A 17,834-nucleotide genomic window follows, 5' to 3' on the forward strand; every position below is an offset into this window, starting at 1 on the left:
CCTGTGCTCATGTCCATCTCAACTGAGGATGGTTTTGCCCCCTTGGGGACATCTGGCAATGTCTGGAGACACTTTCAGTTGTCACAACTGGGCATGGGGGTGCTGCTGGTATCTAGTGGGTAGAGGCCAGGAATGCTGCTAAATGTCCCACAGTGTATAGGACAGCACCCACAGGAAAGAATTTTCTGGTCTAAAATGTCAATAGTGACATAGTTGAGAAGACCTGCTCTAAAGTATCCAATAATATTATTCACATTACTTTGCAATTCTTTTATTACTTAAAACATAATAGCAAAAACTTCTATAGCGCTAACTTTGTTCCAGGTCCTCTTCTATCACATTTAATCCTCGCAACAGGCTTGTGAAATATGTACTATCATCTCTGCCTAATAGACAAGAAAACTGAGGCACAAAAAGGTTAAGTAACTTGGTAGTAACACAGCTAGTAAGTGGAGAGCTGTGAATTGAAACCAGGGAGACTGCCTCAGAAACCATGTTCTCAACACACCTAACACTTTATCATGGAGCATGCAGGTCTATAGATAGAACTTTTTCCCCTGTATCATTAGTATTTGTGTGTGTTTATACATATATGTACTGACATATATTATTTATATATATATGCACCCATGTATATGTGTGTATATACATGTGTATAATTTTACATAAATGAAAATGGCTATTGATATATGCATACAAAGACATAAAGAGTGTTTTAGGGTCATTATTTCATAAAAATGGCATGATATTCATTTAGTTAGCACTTTTTTTGAATACGTGCTATATATCAGGTCCTGGGGATACAACAGTAGGTAAAAGAAACCTGGGGATACAACAGTAGGTGAAACAAAGTCCCTGCCCTTATGAAGTTTATATTTCAGTAGGATGAGACAGCTATTAAATATATACTACAATTTCAGATAGTGATTAAGCCTATGGATAAAAATAAAGCCTGTTTCAGGTAGATAATATATCCTTTTATCTCTATATATTCTTCTCATGAATGCCTAACAAATTCCCCCAAGGGAACTGGTATGGTTCTAAATCATTTTCTTTAAAAGCTTGGATAGCTTTCCAAGTGGTGTGGATATAATGTGACTTATGTCACCATTTTCCTATTGAACATTCACTTCGTTTCCAGTTCTGGCGACTGTGCTAAGAATTTTCCTATTTCTGGTTTCCTATTTCTGTGAGATAAATTCCCTGGAGTATGTTTTCTGGGTCAAAGGGTATGTGTATTTTAAATCTTAATAGATGTTGCCAAGCTGCTTTACAAAGAAGTTGAAACAATTTACATTTCTACCATCAGTAATTGTAATAGTCAACTTTTATTGACTGATTGCACTATGCCAAGCATTGTTTTGTGGCTCTAGATTTTTTACCTCCCTTAATAATCATGACTGTCATGTAATATATTATTATCCTCATTTCACAGATTAGTAATCTGAAGTGAAGTGCTGTTAAGATCACTCACGTGGTCAGAGCCTGCCATTCTACCCTGTTTATTACTATACTGCCTCTTGTGGCCATACATGAGAGTACCTTTCCCCTCCAATGGTTTCCAGTAGTTGTTTATCTTTTTAAATGTATTCCAGTCTAATGGCTGTGAAAAGATATTTCCTAATTGCTTTACTTTGCACTTCCTTGACCACTGTTCAGTTTGAGCATCTTTTGTTATGTTCATTGGCCATGTATGATTGCTCTTCCTTGAATTGCCCATGCATATCCTTTGATCATTTTTCTTTTAGGTTGTTATTTTTATTTTTATTTCATTTATATTTTGCTTGGTCAACTATGGAAACTCTTGGAGTAGAATGGATATTAATCCTTTATCTATAATCAATCTGCTTTGGAATCTTTTTTCAAAATCTGTCAAACATCTTGATTTTACTTAGGTATCTCATTGACATATCAGGGTTCTAAATTGTTCTAAGGTCTGTCTTTCATTTCTGTTTTGGTTTTCTTAGGGTTTTCATTTTTTTTTCATCTGTCTTTAATAGATCTGGAATTTGATTTTAGCATATGATATGAGCTAAGGACCCAATTTTATTTTCTTCCAGTTGTTTAGCTAGTTTCTGCCAACCAACTAAATAATTCATCTTTGTCCTATTGAATTGAAATACCAAATATCACCTTCATGATAAGTTTAAAATTTATTTTTACTAGATCGGTTTTTGGATTTCCTATCCTATTCCATTCATCTATTTTTTGTTCATATGTTAATACCAAGTTGATTTGATGTAATAACTTTATAGAATGTTCTAATATATGATAATGTAAGTCCCATCCATATTTTTCCATAGTTTTTCTTAGCAGTTCTTTTTTTTTTTTTTTTTTTTGCTTTATCCATCCATATGAACCTTGTGATTATCTTATACAATTTTTTTTTTAATCTCTCTTGGGATTTTCATGGTTGTCATAATGGGGCAAGGTTGTAAGTGACAGACTCCAGCAGATACTGTTAAAGAATGTAGCCTCTTTAAAGGTCAAAATGGAGAAACTGAAAGAAATCATTATAAAAAGCAAGAGAGAACACAGCATGGTTTTAGGCAGAAATGTGGCTTCTCATATCTTTCAAAGTTTCCCACAAGGATGTTGGCTGTGAATAATAGTGCCTACCAGAAGTGAGAAATCTGCCATTTATGAGAAGACTGATTTGCCATTCTCAGGAGGATTTTATACCCAGTTGGCCTCTTCCTTTTGATTCTGGGGATTCTGGCTCCTTCCCTACCCACCAGGTGCAAGTAACTGAGGCAAAACCGCCTTGATACATTATCAAGTGATTTCTGTGAAGTTTGGTGAAGTAAAATTCAACTTCCCAGCAGCATCTATTAACAAGTCCTGACTGAGGATCATTCCTGAAGGATTCTCTGAATTTGCATTTTATGATATATATTAATTTTGACAGAAATGACATTTTTATGACATCGTCTTCCTAAGAACTTTATGTCTTCTCTTTTAGATCATGTTTTATTGCCTTCTGTAACATTTTATATTTTTCTTCATTTAAGTCGTATTATTCCTTGCTTATTTTCATCTCTAATTATCTTATGGGTTTTCTTTCTTTTGTGAACAGAATATTTCCCTTTATCTCTATTCCTAGTATTACTATTAATATAGAAGAAAAAGGTCTTGAATTCTGTATATTCATCTTATTCAATCACATCGCCAAATTCTTCTGTTTATTTTAGAAGTTTTTTTTTTCCCCTTTGGTTTCCTAGGTATACAATCACATCCCACTGACAAGTAGCTTTAGTTTTTATTTTTCAATAATTATACTAGTTATTTTGTTTTCTTGTATTACATTGTCTATAATCTTCAATATAATGTTTTGTAATAATAGTGATAACAGGCATGTGCTTAACATTTAAAATTTTTAACGTGTATAATTAAATACCAATTCTTCTCTCAAAATCTAAAGTTACTTGGTATTGTATCCTCTTGAATAATACAAAGAGTTTGACATGCTTTATGTAGTTGAATATCTTCCATCCCATCATCTTTGTTCACACATGATTATTTTTAAGTCACTTGCTATTTGAATTTACCAATATATTTTTTGAGTTTCTTTTTTCCTTAAGACTCACTTTTATTTTGGCTAAAGGCCATTCTTTAGCAGTTCATTCGTTAAGAGTCTTTGTTGGTAAACTCTTTCAGTCTTTTGTTTGTCTGAAACTGCCCTTATTTTCCCTCACTTGAGCTGGATTATCTGTTAGATTCTCTCAACGCTGAATATACTATTCATTGGCTTCTTTTGTCTATTGTTCAGGAAACTTGTGCTGTAGATCTTATTCTTGTTGCTTTATGGGTAATTTGTCTTTCTTTTTGTGCATGTGTAGCTTTTAAGATTTTATCTGTGATATTTTCCAGTTTCAGTGCAGTGTTGCTAGGTATGGATTTGTTTTAATTACACAGCTTGACCCTTGAGATACATTTTAAAATCTGACTTCTCTGTTACTCTTGGAAAATTATTATTTTCTTTCTGAATATTACTTCCTTTTCTTCTCTTCTGAAACTCTTACTAGACATACTTTAGAGATTTGTAATTTCTATCTTTATGTCTATTTGTGCTGCCTTCTAGATGACTGCTTCAATTCATCTTCCAATCAAGTAAACCTTTTCATTGAAGATTATAGAAATTTATTGTGCTTGAATTTCTTATTTCAGAGACTGTATTCTTAGGTTTTTATATTTCTAATTGGATCTTCATAGCTTTTCCTGTTTCATTTCTGCCTGTTTCGGTTTTACAACTTTCTGTTCCATTTTTATGAATATTATTCTTTATCTCCTTGTACATCCTAAATAACTTTTATAAATGTCTTTTTCAAGTTTATTTAGTTTCACCTGCCCATAATAAGTTAACCTTTGATTTGTTTTGAAATTTTGGCGTACAGCTTCTGCATGTTCGTGTTGAGTAGGAGTTTCTTTCTGTGTCTCTCTTACTGTTTTCACTCACCTCTCCCTGCTAGCAGTCTCACATTTTCTTCCACAGGCCCACCTACCCATGACCTCTGTTCCAAAGCCAAGTTTGAGATTGACAGTTTCTGCTTCTGCTCTGCAGAGATTTTCAGATTATTACAGATCCATTTACTGAGCTGGAAGGCTTTGGCTTTGTTCACTGTCGAGAGGTTATGTATGTGCTTTTCTGCCTCCCTATATATCGGTTTTTTTAAAAAAATAAATGTATTTATTTATTTATTTTTGGCTGTGTTGGGTCTTCGCTTCTGTGCGAGGGCTTTCTCCAGTTGTGGCAAGCGGGGGTCACTCTTCATCGCGGTGCACGGGCCTCTCACTATCGCGGCCTCTCTCGTTGCGGAGCACAGGCTCCAGACACACAGGCTCAGTAGTTATGGCTCATGGGCCCAGTTGCTCCACGGCATGTGGGATCTTCCCAGACCAGGGCTCAAACCTGTGTCCCCTGCACTGGCAGGCGGACTCTCAACCACTGCACCACCAGGGAAGCCCTATATATCGGTTTTTGTAAGCAATAGCCTACATCAACATTCAGCAGTAACTTCTTAAGCCTCCTTTCCTGGAGTGCACATCCCACACAAGCCCCTGCTTTCAATCAGTGAGCTGGACGTAGGTGCCCCATCACCATGTGGCACTGTTATTTCCCGTTAACCTAAAAGCTGAGCTCTTGCTACCTCTTCCTCTTCTGGAGCCCTGAAAGCCTGTGGCTCAGCCTGCCTACTGTCACTTTGCCTTTCTGTTTCATTTTTGGATCCTCAGACATATTTATTTTTTTACTTTTAGGTGAGGGTATATCTTTTTAAATTTCTCTTTTCAGATTAATGCTCTTGTTGCTGTGTTTTTGGAGCAAGGGCTATGAGGTTATAGAGTTGGCCCAAAGCTTGAATTTCCAATGATTTCTTGTTTTTCTTTTAATACTTGTTCTCTGTAATAATGCACTCCACTGGTCTCTAACAAATCTAAATTCCTTAGTGCTGAGATAGAAATTGTGTTGAATCTATTATTTCTTAGAATAATTGTGATCTTCCCCTACAATTTGGGGATCCTCCAGTTATGCTAAAATATTTACTATAGCAGGAATTGGTCTGTAAAGCCAGCACTTCTTTAAAGTGATATTAGGAAGAAGGGAAAATCAGAAGCCACTACCTTTGTTCCTTTTCTTGTTTCCTGCATTTGTTAATTTTGCAAGAAAGTACAATATAAAAGAAGCATATAGGGTATAGAATACTGGAGGAACCATCTCCAGATTTCTGAATCTTTCTCTTTTGTTGATATGGTGCTTGTCCAGCTTTTTTTTTTTTACGTTTCTTTTTTTTCGAAAGCCCTACTATCTCTAAATATGTAGTGAGGTCTTTCAGGTGAAAAGAAATGTTATATGTCTCAGGAATCTTTTAATTGTCAGTGACAGAAACTTGACAGAAACCAACTAGCTTACTCAAAACAGTTTTTCTTTTTCTCACATAATGGGGACCATTGATCTGGTCTCAAGGGATGACTGAATTCCAGGGCTCAAATGCTGTTGAAAGAGGCCATCTGTTTCCTTGACTTCTCTCTGTGAGTTAGACTCACTGTTTTTCATTTGAGGAAACTTTTCCACATTGGTTCAGGAATGGCTGAGAGGCATAGAGGATAGCTGCAGGCAACCTCAGGTTTAATTCAGCAAGACTTAAAAAAAACTCTGGAAAAATATTGCTCCTCCCTGCCCCCAGGTTTTGAATGTAAGATCCCAGGAAAGGACCTTGATTGGCCTAATGTAGGTCACATGCCTATTTTTGCATAGATCATCCTGACTAGGGTCTTAGATCCTCTGCCCATGCATTTAGGTGGATGCTGGGGTTCTGTGATTGTATTCCCACTAGAAGTTGTATCATTAGAGGGTAATCCTTCTCTGACCAGGAGAAGAGAGGAAGAAATGTCACCAGACAAAAACAGATGTCCATTTCATGTATATAATCTGTATTTTAACTTTTTATTTTTACAGACGGAAAGAATTTACTTTCAGGTTTTCTTACCTAAGGGGAGCAAAGAGAAGAGTAAGCCAATGTTCTTTTGCCAGCAGTGGAGCATTGGAAGGGTCATAGACTTTGCAGCTTCTTTAGCCAGTCTTAAAAATGACAATAACAAATTAACACCTAAGGTAACAACAGGTTATAACTTTTTCCCTAAAAGTTTTAGAATACTCTATAAAGCACGTTTATTACATTATGATGTATCTCTCTCTTAACAGAAATTGAGGTTATGTCACAGTACCTCAGGAGAAGCCTTACCCTTGGATCATATTTTGGAAACCTGGATTGCTAAGGACGATTGTCCTTTATATAACGGTGGAAATATTATCTTGGAATATTTGAATGATGAAGAACAGTTTTTAAAAAATGTTGATTCTTACTTGGAATAGTCATTCAGGGAGTCAAGCTAGAAATCATGAGGAAAATTCAATGTTAATCAAATTCTTTTACTACAAATACTATGTATTTTTTATTTTTGAAACTTGCTTTTTATTTCCATTATATCATAATTTACATTATCAGTCTTCCATTAAATTGGATTTGAATTTTTGTGTTTTCAAGTTTAACTATGAACTGACATTTAGCAAATTCTCTTATCTAATTAACATTTCTTAGGTTATGCTGTAATAACAACAACAAAGGTATATTTCTCATTTGGTTAATGTCGGCTTTGATTGGTTGTGACTCTGCTCCATGTTATCTTTACTCCAGAATCTAATATGAAGGAATGACCCCTTTTGGGGACATTGCCATTCTTATGGCAGAAGAAAGAGATGGCTCTTAGAAGATAACATGCATCACTTTTGCTTTAAGCAAGACACATGACCAAGCCTACCAGCATGGGGCCTTAGTATCTACCTACATCATGATGTATAAATTGATGTGTATACATGAATCATAGAAACTTAGAGGTCATCTCACTCACTCTTCAAATTTTGTGGATGAGGAATCTCAGGCCTAGGAAGGGAAAATTATTTTTTTGTTGTCACCTAAGTGCTTTGGGGCATATCTCTGATAAAAAACCCCGTCCAGTAGGATTCACCATTTTGTCTGTATCATATAGTACAGATAAGAAGAAAGAGGGGATAGTTAAACTACATTACAAGTCCTTTATATATATAACAAAGCAAAACACATGCCAAAAGTAACTACATTTTACCAACACATTGAAATTAATGCTCCTGACTGATGTATTCTATCTATACTCAACAAAGTACTACTATAGAGAAGAAATAGAAGTTATTTCTGTTTGTTATTTGTCCCTTTCCTACTTTGCGATAGACAGGGATAGTGGCTTAGGTTTAATTAAAGGAATAAACTCACAATGTTTATTTCCTCTCTAATTCTTTCTTCATATTATTTTCATGCAGTGAATGGAGATAACTTCTGACTTCTATCAGCTGCTTATACATTCATTTATTAACCTAGTTATTCAAGTACCTACTAAATGTAAGGATTTGATTCTAACTGCCATGGTGGATACAATGAAGAGATGTATACCTACTTAAAGCTATAATACAAAGCAGTGTGGCAAGTGCCAATGAATATATAGTAAGTATAGCTATGTTCTAATAGCTCTTTTATCGAAACCATAAGACCAGAAGTAGAAATAATCTTTAAATATATTCCCAGATACCAGAAAGTTTTAATACAAATACCTTAGCATCTGCATAATTACTTGCACATGGTATATGACCAACACATGTCTCATGAATTGAACTGAAGCTAAATATACTGGAAAAAATACCAATGCGGGTTGAAAAGAAGGGAAGTAAGGCGGGCAGAGATTGAGCTACACTTAAGGAGACTAAAGAAGAGGTCCTGTCAATGATTAGAAAAGAGACAAAGCAGCGTGGAGGGAAGGACTTATGTCATCTGGTCCCAGATAGTGGAGCAAACTAGTCTGTAAGAGACACAGGTGCCAGCATTCTTGGAGGCTCTATGGACGGGGGCTCTGGCCTGAGAAGTCTCCTAAAGAGAACAAGATTGTGGGCAAGAGAGGAAGTCCCCCCAGTGTCTCGTTTCCAAATTACTCTGAAATCAGACATCTTTCTCAGGCTTTCTTTTAGGGCTTTCAGTTGAGTCTGCTTAATATAATTCTAGGGTTGGCTCTCCCCACCCCTCCTTAGAATCTTTCTACCTGCTCACAGGCAACTAGAATTATAAGCAGAAAACCCACAAGTAGAAAAATGTTTTAAATTCAGATAAATATCTAACCACAGTATGATACAAATGAGCTTAAGCTTCATATAATCAGCCAATAAATACACATGAATAATAAATTACTAGATTTTTCCCAGATTTGTCAGATTTTATTCCAGGCAGTTTTCAGATAAGAAGCCTTGGAGAACCTGAAGAAGGCGAAAGGCTACAGATGGAAGGATCTGAGGAAAGTAAAATTTACATTCCTCACCTCTTTGACCTGGGCGACAAAAATTGTGAATTAAGATATTTGGTCACATAACTGTAAAGATAGCTTTGGTTTCATAAAGTTCTTGTCTTACGTTTGTTTTGTTTTTGTCTTTTTAAACCAGGGAAGTTCCCTGGGAACTTAACTGAAATATCACAGAAACATTAGTTCCAGTACCTATTTCAACATTGGTATAGTGTATTTTGTTTTTCTCAATGTGGTACATGGAAATAAAATTTATGGACTATAAAGTCTATTGTATTTGAAAGATTAACCTACATAAGTCAAATTTTTAAAAACTTGTAAAAATATATCCAATAAAAATTGCTTTGACAATTTTTGAGGAGCAAACATTTTATGATCTAAAATACTTAATGTGTAACTGTCATTGTTCCATTTGACACAGATTGTGTCATGATTACAGGAAGGATCTGCTGAAATGATTATATGATCAGAGACTACTAGATCTGTAGGCTCAGTAGTAGATAACTGTAGTGGGGTTTTTTTGTTGTTGTTCTTTGTCTTTTTTTTTTTTTTTTTCTGCTTAGCACCAGAAGCCCCTCCTCTTGTTTGGGAAACAGAAAGCGTTTGTGAATCTGTGGGTTGAAGTTCAAAAAGCCTGACTCTTTTCCTTATTCCTGGCAGCCAAGACAGGCATATGACCTAAGCTGGGTCAGTTGAATATCCTTGCCCTAGCTGTGAGTAAGAATAGTGTTACTAGGAAGGAATAAAAGATTAGAATTAGTCAGTGGGCTTCCATTGCCCCATTGTGTCAGGGTCCAAGCGTCCAGCAGCAGTGGTCCCTCAACCAGGCTGTACCTTTGGCCATGGATCTGGCTATGTGCTCTCCCTAGGTTGCCAAGCTATCTGATAACCATCCAGAAAAATTTTTTTCTACCTAAGGACACCACAGTTTCAGTTTTTGCCTAACTGATATCATCACTGTTTAGAGTTATGGGAAAACCCTAACTAGCCTAAGGATGCTGCAAGGCCAATTTTTGGGCTCTGCAGTTTCCTAAGTAATGATAAAGAGCCACCAAGACTAAGCTCCAGGAGGGAAGAGTCACCTAGCTTGATTACTGTGGTATACTCAGCTCCTAGCTCAGGGCCCTAGTACACAAGTTCAGTAAATTTTTATTTGATTTTGACCTGAATGAATAAAATAGTAACACCCACCTCTAGGCCTCCTCAACATCTATTTAAAAATTTTGGATCCTGTCTGCTTTTAGTGTAGATTTTCCTTAGGAAGGAACAGAACTCAAAAAAAGATGACACTAAGGTTTTAAAATCAAGTAAGTAGGAGGCTGTTTTTCCAGTGGCAGAAATGAGGAAGTCAGGCATAAAGATTAGGTTTCTGCTGTGATAAATTGAACCTGTTAAATGCTATGACTTTTACATTTCGTAGCTGTAGGTTAAACCGGTTATGTCACTCATTTGATAGCTCTGTATTTGTTTGAAAAATACAAAAGTCCCTCCTACTGGACTTTGATCTAGCAGAAACAACTGTTACCTAACAACCTCAGACCGTCACTGGAACACCTTTACAAGAACGTTCTTTATTTAAATGGTTTTGCATATGTAATTTATTTAAGCCTTCAAAATGATTAGAAAACTTCTTATGGTCCTGCTTTTGTCGTCTGTGACTCTTGGAGAAGCAAGGAAATCGTTTCTCAGTTTTCTGAACACAGAAAAGACTGAATTACTATTTTTCACAAAGACTGAAGAAACTGTCATTGTAAGGTCAAGTTACAGAGATAAACAGCCAAACTCCAGCTACCTCTTTGTGCAACTAGAAGATCCTAAAATGCTCCAAGTGGTGAATGTGACTAAGACCTTATCAGATGTTACCAACTTTACCATAAACCTGGTGACAGATGAAGACGGGGAGACAAATCTGACCATTCAATTGTGGGATTCTGAAGGTAGGCAAGAAAGACTCATTGAAGAAATAAAGAATGTCAAAGTCAGAGTGCTCAAACAAAGACAAGACAGTCTTTTCCAGGCATCAAACCTTATTGATAGAAATATCCTTATGCTTTTTCTACCAATGATACTGTTAAATAAATGTGCGTTTGGTTGTAAGATTGAATTACAGGTGTTTCAAACAATATGGAAGAGACCTTTGCCAATAATTCTTGGGGCAGTTATACAGTTTTTTCTTATGCCATTTTGTGGATTCCTTTTGACGCAGATTTTGGCATTGCCTGAGGCACAGGCTTTTGGATTTGTAATGACCTGTACATGCCCAGGAGGGGGTGGGGGCTATCTCTTTGCTCTGCTTCTAGAAGGAGATGTCACTTTGGCCATTTTGATGACTTGCACATCAACGTTACTGGCCCTGATAACGATGCCTGCCAATTCGTACATATATAGTAGGATGTTAGGGTTATCAGGTACTTTGCATATTCCTGTTTCTAAAATTATGTCAACACTCCTTTTCATACTTATACCTATATCAGTGGGAATAATCATCAAGCGTAGACTACCTGAAAAAGCAAACTTCCTGGAGAGGATCATTAGACCTCTGAGTTTTATTTTAATGTTTGTAGGGATTTATTTGACTTTCAGAATGGGATTAATGTTTCTAAAAACAGTGAACCTAGAAGTGCTTCTATTGGGTGTCTTAGTTCCTGCTTTGGGTTTGTCGTTTGGGTACTTTTTTGCTAAAATTTCTATGCTGCCTCTTCCTGTTTGTAAAACTGTTGCTATCGAAGGTGGGGTACTGAATAGTTTCTTAGCCCTTGCTGTTATTCAGCTTTCTTTTTCACAGTCCAATGCAGACTTGGCTTCTGTGGCTCCTTTCACAGTGGCCATGTGTTCTGGATGTGAAATTTTACTGATCCTTCTGTTCTACAAGGCTAAGAAAAGATGTATCCTTACCATAGAAGAGAAAAGAAAGAAAAATCCCCTGGTCTAACAGTTAAAGCTTTACTGAATTTTCCTACTCTGAATGAGGTACTGTGGGAGATTCAAAGAATATCTGAAATGATGCCTGCTCTCAACTCACTTATGATCTGATTGAAAACTTGACATTAGGGGAGAAATATATACATACATATAATCATATGTGCTGAACACCCAATGAATAGTACAGACAGTTAAATGTACAGGAATTCAGAGGAAGGAGACTACTTTTCAACTGTGTTTGCTTGGAAATGTTCTATAGAGTTGGATTTTAATATAATACTTTATTATGGTGTCTTGAACAGGAAAGAGCAATAAAAAAAAAAAGTCCTCCTGTAGTGATTATGATATATCCCGAGTATTTATGGAAGGGCTGCCCTTCCATAATAGGCATTTGATAAATGCTCACACAGTGAATGAATATGTAAATTCCTCTTTGGAATCAATGTCTTAAACTAAATATAGCATTTCTGCTCTCATAAGTGTATTTCCTCCTGTCGTCCACGTCTCCCACTAAAGACGTTACCATTTACCCTGAAGCACAGGGTCATCTCTTCCCCCTCTTCTCCTTTCTTCCCTCTTCTTTCTTTCATTATAGTCAAACTATTTCCTAGTTTTTTTGTTTTTTTGTTTTTTTAAAGAAAGCATCCCAGGTGAAGTGAGGTGGACCAGTATTCTTTTTTTTTTTTTTTTTTTAATTTACTTATTTATTTATTTATTTTTGGCTGTGTTGGGTCTTCGTTTCTGTGCAAGGGCTTTCTCTAGTTGCAGCGAGCGGGGGCCACTCTTCATCGTGGTGCGCGGGCCTCTCACTATCGCGGCCTCTCTTGTTGCGGAGCACAGGTTCCAGATGCGCAGGCTCAGTAGTTGTGGCTCACGGGCCAAGTTGCTCCGCGGCATGTGGGATCTTCCCAGACCAGGGTTCGAACCCGTGTCCCCTGCATTGGCAGGCAGATTCTCAACCACTGCGCCACCAGGGAAGCCCCAGTTTCCTGTAATATCTTTTTATCAGTCTCCTCTCTATTCCCAGTACTACCACTTTTGTTCTGTCCTAGATTGCTGCTTCCCTAAACCTTTCTTACCTGGCTTTTGGCCTCTGTCCACTCTCCAAGCACTGGCGGATTAATCTTCCTAAAATCTAACTTTGATCATCTGCTTTCCCTGCTACAAACATTTTTGCCTCTTGAATAAAGTCTATATTCCTTAGGGAGGCATTTTGTACGCTCTGCTCACTGACTTCACCCTAGCTTTCCGGTTTTATCTCCACTCCCACTTCTTTACATGCAGTCTTTGCTCCAATCAACAGATAACTTGATAACTCATGACTCTGCCTTTGTTCACACTGTCCCTGCAACCTGAGGGGACTACGTCATCTCTGTCTAGATTTTGACCACTCTCACAGACCTGGCTCAAATACCACCCTTGCCATGAAGCTTTGACTAATCCCCCTTAGCTACCGGGAACTGAAATTTCCTCTAAATTCTCATCACAATTTTTTATGCTCATAGTACTTGCATTACAGCTATTTGTGTTCCTATCGTATCCTCCCTATTTTGCTATAAATCCTTGAACATGCAAATTATAAACATAATATAATATGTAAACAATATAATAGAATATTAACAGTACAATATAATAGTATAAACAGTATAATATAATAATATAAACAATAGAATATGATAATGCAAACAATATTCATTTTGATACTCCCCATAATATCTAGCATATTTCCTGTGTGCTTATTCAAATAAAGTGTTGAAGGACAGACTAGGGCCCAAATGAATAGTATGCTCGTTTTTACACCACTGTTGAGTTTTCAAAAGCAATTTTTAGTATCTAGTTCCAGTTTGCACTTCTCTCCAAAGAAAGTAAGGGCATCAAGAAAGAGAACTATCACTCTAAATAATTCTGCTTCCCATATTTCCCAGGCCCTTAGCTGTAGGCAAATTACTTAACCATCCTGTAGTACCATTTCCTTATCTAAAAAATGGAGATAATAGTGTAAACTCCATCAAATTGTCATAGGAATTAAATGAGATCTTATTGACAATGTACTTAGAACAGAGTACATGCTCAGCAAGTGTTAGCTGCTATAATTATTTTACCGGATTTTAAACTTTTGACCTTGATATATCTACTGTTGGTTTGAAATACTAATCTGATAAGTCCATAGAGCCTAAAACTTCGAACATTTTCCTATCAGTGTTATTCACCATCTTAATCATAGTATTAGGGAATTTTTGTTCAGTTTGCCAGCTGATAAGACAACCAAAGTTCTTTTTTTCTTATTTCACCAAATCCAGTATGTTAATACCAAGACTCATCAAAGCGCTGGTTTGGCATTGTGATGGATGGTTATTATTCACTTTATAAAATCATAATTGCCTACATGAAATACTTTACTACTGACTCCTTTAAATGGAAATCTCCACTTAGGGGTTTAAAATATAATTAAGCTTGCATAAATTTGATTTATGTACATTTTCATGAACATATTTTACTGATTGGGGGACAAGAAACTGCCTTTCTATTTGCTCTTTATCCTTAACTTTGTGGTCTCGAACAAGACACTTCTCTGCAGTTCAGTTTTCAAATCTGTAAAATGAAGAGATTCAACTGAGGTTTAAGATCTTGCTTAACTCCTAAACCTGTAATTCTGGCATAAAACTCTGGGACATTAACACCACGGGCAGGGCAATGGTTTCAGGTTGACAAGAATAACAACTCACAGCTGCTGCTTTCTACTTAAAGCAACAACCAAAATATGAGTTTCTTGAGGGCAGGGACCACGTATTATTCTTTGAATTCCCTACAGTTTTTAACCAATACTTTTAATTGAGTTGGTGCTCATAAAACATTGAATTAATTAACCATTAATGTCTATGAAAGTCAATATCATATACTCTAGGGCCAGATTATGCCGGGGTCTGCAGTTCCAGCTCTGTCACCAACTGGGTGACATTGGTCAAATTACTTAATCTCTCTATGCCTAAATTCATGTGGAAAGTGGGGATAGTGATAGTACCTACCTCATGGTATTGTTGTGAAGATTAAATGAGTTAGTATTAATAAGGTCCTCAGAATAATGCCTAACACATAGTAAACTCTATAATTATTATAGTTACTCTCTGCATGTTTGATCTTGCACCTTAAAAGCAGATGAATGTGTACAAATGGAACTTGGAATATATTTTATTTACCTTATAGATGTATCATGGAAGATTGAGATTTTTATGTAGGAACATTTGTCTAATTTGGATGGGGATGAAGTTATTCAAGCTATTTATTTATTATTTAAGAATGAGAGGCATAAAGCAGGCTAATTGCTTGAGTTCATACCAACCATTTGTCCAACAATAATCAGTATCAAGGCTGCAAAGAACAAAAGTCTTTATTTGAAGTCTTAAGAATTGCAATTCAGGAGACACAGATTTGGGACTTCCCTCGCAGTCCAGTGGTTAAGACTCCACACTGAAGGGGGCCTGGGTTCAATCCCTGGTCAGGAAATATGATCCCACATGCCGTGCAGCACGGCCCAAAAAAAAAATAATAATAATTTTAAAATTAAAAAAAAAAAAAAAGAGAGAGACAGGAGACACAGATTCGGGTAAAACTGAAAGAGTATTGCAGGGGAGAGAAAGAGTCAGGAGCTTATGCAGACAAAAGCCACAAGATTGTTCAAAAATTATTACTGACCCTGATTCAAGAAGGGACATATTTGTCCTTAAGACTGTCATGAGTTATTTTAGGGTAAGGGACCAATAAATATCTTGAGTTTCTGGAACATTGGGTAAATGTTCTGGATGCATGTGTTAAGATAATAAGTGGTCAAAAGTTTCATTTGGTCTGAGACATGCGTAAGTCACACTTCCTCGATGGGCTCCTGGCTCCATTTTAGAGAGCTCTCTTAGCAATACCAACTCCATTTTGATTTTCCTTTCACACATTTTACACAGCCATGATTGATTAGACAAAAGATCCAGAGGTAGAGGGATAAGCCATTTAAAAAAAAATAAACTTTCATTCCAACCTTTAATAGAGATGATTCTATGATACATTTTTTTCCAGAACTAAAAACTCTATATGTAATTCCAACCTACGTCATGTCAAAACGTGAAATCTTGTTAGGTATCCTGAAGATTCCACCCATAAGGAACCTGCATTTTGTGTTTATAAATTTTTGTCATTTTTAATCAAAGTCCACTAAATAATTAATTATTAATTAAGAAAGTCTTGGTATGTGGAATCTGCGTTTTTTGTTTTTTTTTTTAGTGAAAGGAGTTGCCATTTAAAAGAAGTCAGCTCCAGAGACTAAATAAAGTTAGCAAGATACCCAAGATTGCAGGGGAAGGAATCACCATGAAGGTCGCTCTTTATTATGCAAATACAAGGCACCTATCACTCATGTAGGTGATGACCAGAGCACTCTGTGGCTTGACAAAGGCCATCCTTCCCAGAACCTCTCCACGAATAGTCAGGTGTCTGGGGAGGTGTCAGGGGCATTGGATCTTGCCTCTATTCCATTTTGAGGTTTAGCATAATTGTAACCTCTGTCATGGATGCAAGTCTGCTGGTAGGAAAGGATATCAAAGGCCCCCAAGAGGGAACTCCCCATTAGGGAAGTCTGGAATGGTGATCTGGTCACCACGCCAGGGAGCAGATTTTGTCCTGGTATAGTGTGTGGCTGAGGCTGAAACCTGACCCCTCCATAACCCCAAACCACCTTGGCACAGCAGACAGTCTTCGGGGTTGGGAACAACGGCTGCAGATGTGACTATAGCTTTAAAAATTGCCCTTTTGGGAAGCCAAGATCAATGCACCAGGTACCGAGGTCTCTGCAGCCACCTGAATCACTCACAGCACTGGACAAAAATCTTTTGGATTGTGTGGGACCAGTTTGCAACACTGCCAAAACCAGATCGGAGCGCTAGACCTCCCTGTGTACTAGAGGATTCTTCATTTCACTTTGTCAGGCATTTGAAAGCAGAACAACCTCCTTGGACTGAAAAATCCCTGAGTTACTTGAGGACAATTGTAAAGTAGCAGCTGAGGCTCCTAGAAAAAGATTGTACTTCTTGCTCATGAGAGGTAGGAAGCTTGAAATGGTTTTAATTTGAAGGAATGAGATATTCTATCTATCTTCACTTCGATTACACTGATTTTAGCAGCTTTGTTTATTTAAACGAGGCTTAAAGAGGACTCAAATGACATTTCTGCAAATGCCTGGAAAATTTTATTTGGTTAAAAACCAACACTTGTCACCACAGAGTTGGCAAGATTTTTATTTTAAGATGACTGACAATGAAGAACCAAAAAGCTAATTTCTAAAGTTTTTTTATTTTTTTTTAATCAAGAAAACAAAAGCATCATTTGCTAGACAAATTGAGGTGTTCAAATTAGATACTTACAGCAACACTCTTTAGAAGGAGACAAAGTTCTGGCTCTTTGTGAGGTTTGAGAATTGGTCCCACACTTCATGTCATTCATCTTTGAGAACCCTCATTTGCAACACGTTGGTGACAATACCCTGTCTTCTGATCAAGCTAAGAGAACCAATCACTGCAAATGCAAGCAGCCAAATAACCTGCTTCCCTGATCCTGTTGTGGCTAGGACATCTTTTACCTGTGCACTGCCTTTTGCATTATAATAGTAAGACTATATGATGCCAGACCTGTAATTTCAAGAAGCGGAACTATTTTAAGGACCATAGACTAGTCCTTGTATTTCATGTGATGCAAGCTTATCGTACCATGTATTCCCTGAATATGGACTTTGGAGTCAGTGTGTTCTACTCTTTGCTCTTGCTGTGTGACTTGAGGATAAATAACTTCCCTGAGCCTCAGTTTCCTCGTCCGTATGATGAAGCTGATCATATCTTCTCATGGAACTGTTGCAACTTTTAAGTAAAATAACGCATATGAAAACAAAAGCGCCTGAAGCATGGTAAGTCCTCACTACATGGTTACCAAATAAATTATTGAGAATAGGGGCAGTTGGTTCTGGCCAACAGATGTCTGTCTGTCTACCTATCATAGGT

The 17,834-nt window shown here is 36.9% G+C and overlaps 2 protein-coding genes across 3 annotated transcripts in view; both read left to right on the forward strand.

The window, feature by feature from the left end:
* Positions 1-9,230, forward strand: part of ZFAND1 (zinc finger AN1-type containing 1) — a 28,165-nt gene extending 18,935 nt beyond the window's left edge. Inside the window, exons 7-8 of one of the 2 annotated variants that reach the window (XM_036830694.1) lie at positions 6,455-6,610; positions 6,701-9,230. In XM_036830694.1, the coding sequence (XP_036686589.1) occupies positions 6,455-6,610; positions 6,701-6,871 (327 nt within the window). In that variant the 3' untranslated portion in view covers positions 6,872-9,230. The remainder of the gene's footprint in view (positions 1-6,454; positions 6,611-6,700) is intronic. The other variant, XM_036830695.1, reaches the window with a different exon arrangement.
* A 1,241-nt stretch (positions 9,231-10,471) lies between these two features.
* On the forward strand, positions 10,472-12,377 carry SLC10A5 (solute carrier family 10 member 5). Its single transcript, XM_036830692.1, has one exon. The coding sequence runs from the start codon at positions 10,493-10,495 to the stop codon at positions 11,807-11,809; it is 1,317 nt and encodes a 438-aa protein (XP_036686587.1). The 5' UTR covers positions 10,472-10,492; the 3' UTR covers positions 11,810-12,377.
* The last annotated feature ends 5,457 nt before the right edge of the window (positions 12,378-17,834 follow it).

This window comes from Balaenoptera musculus, chromosome 17, assembly GCF_009873245.2.
Source record: "Balaenoptera musculus isolate JJ_BM4_2016_0621 chromosome 17, mBalMus1.pri.v3, whole genome shotgun sequence".
Taxonomy (NCBI): domain Eukaryota; kingdom Metazoa; phylum Chordata; class Mammalia; order Artiodactyla; family Balaenopteridae; genus Balaenoptera; species Balaenoptera musculus.

What these genes read in the sequence shown, in the direction of transcription:
- SLC10A5 (XM_036830692.1), top strand. Translation starts at nt 10,493, where the DNA reads ATGATTAGAAAACTTCTTATGGTCCTGCTTTTGTCGTCTGTGACTCTT.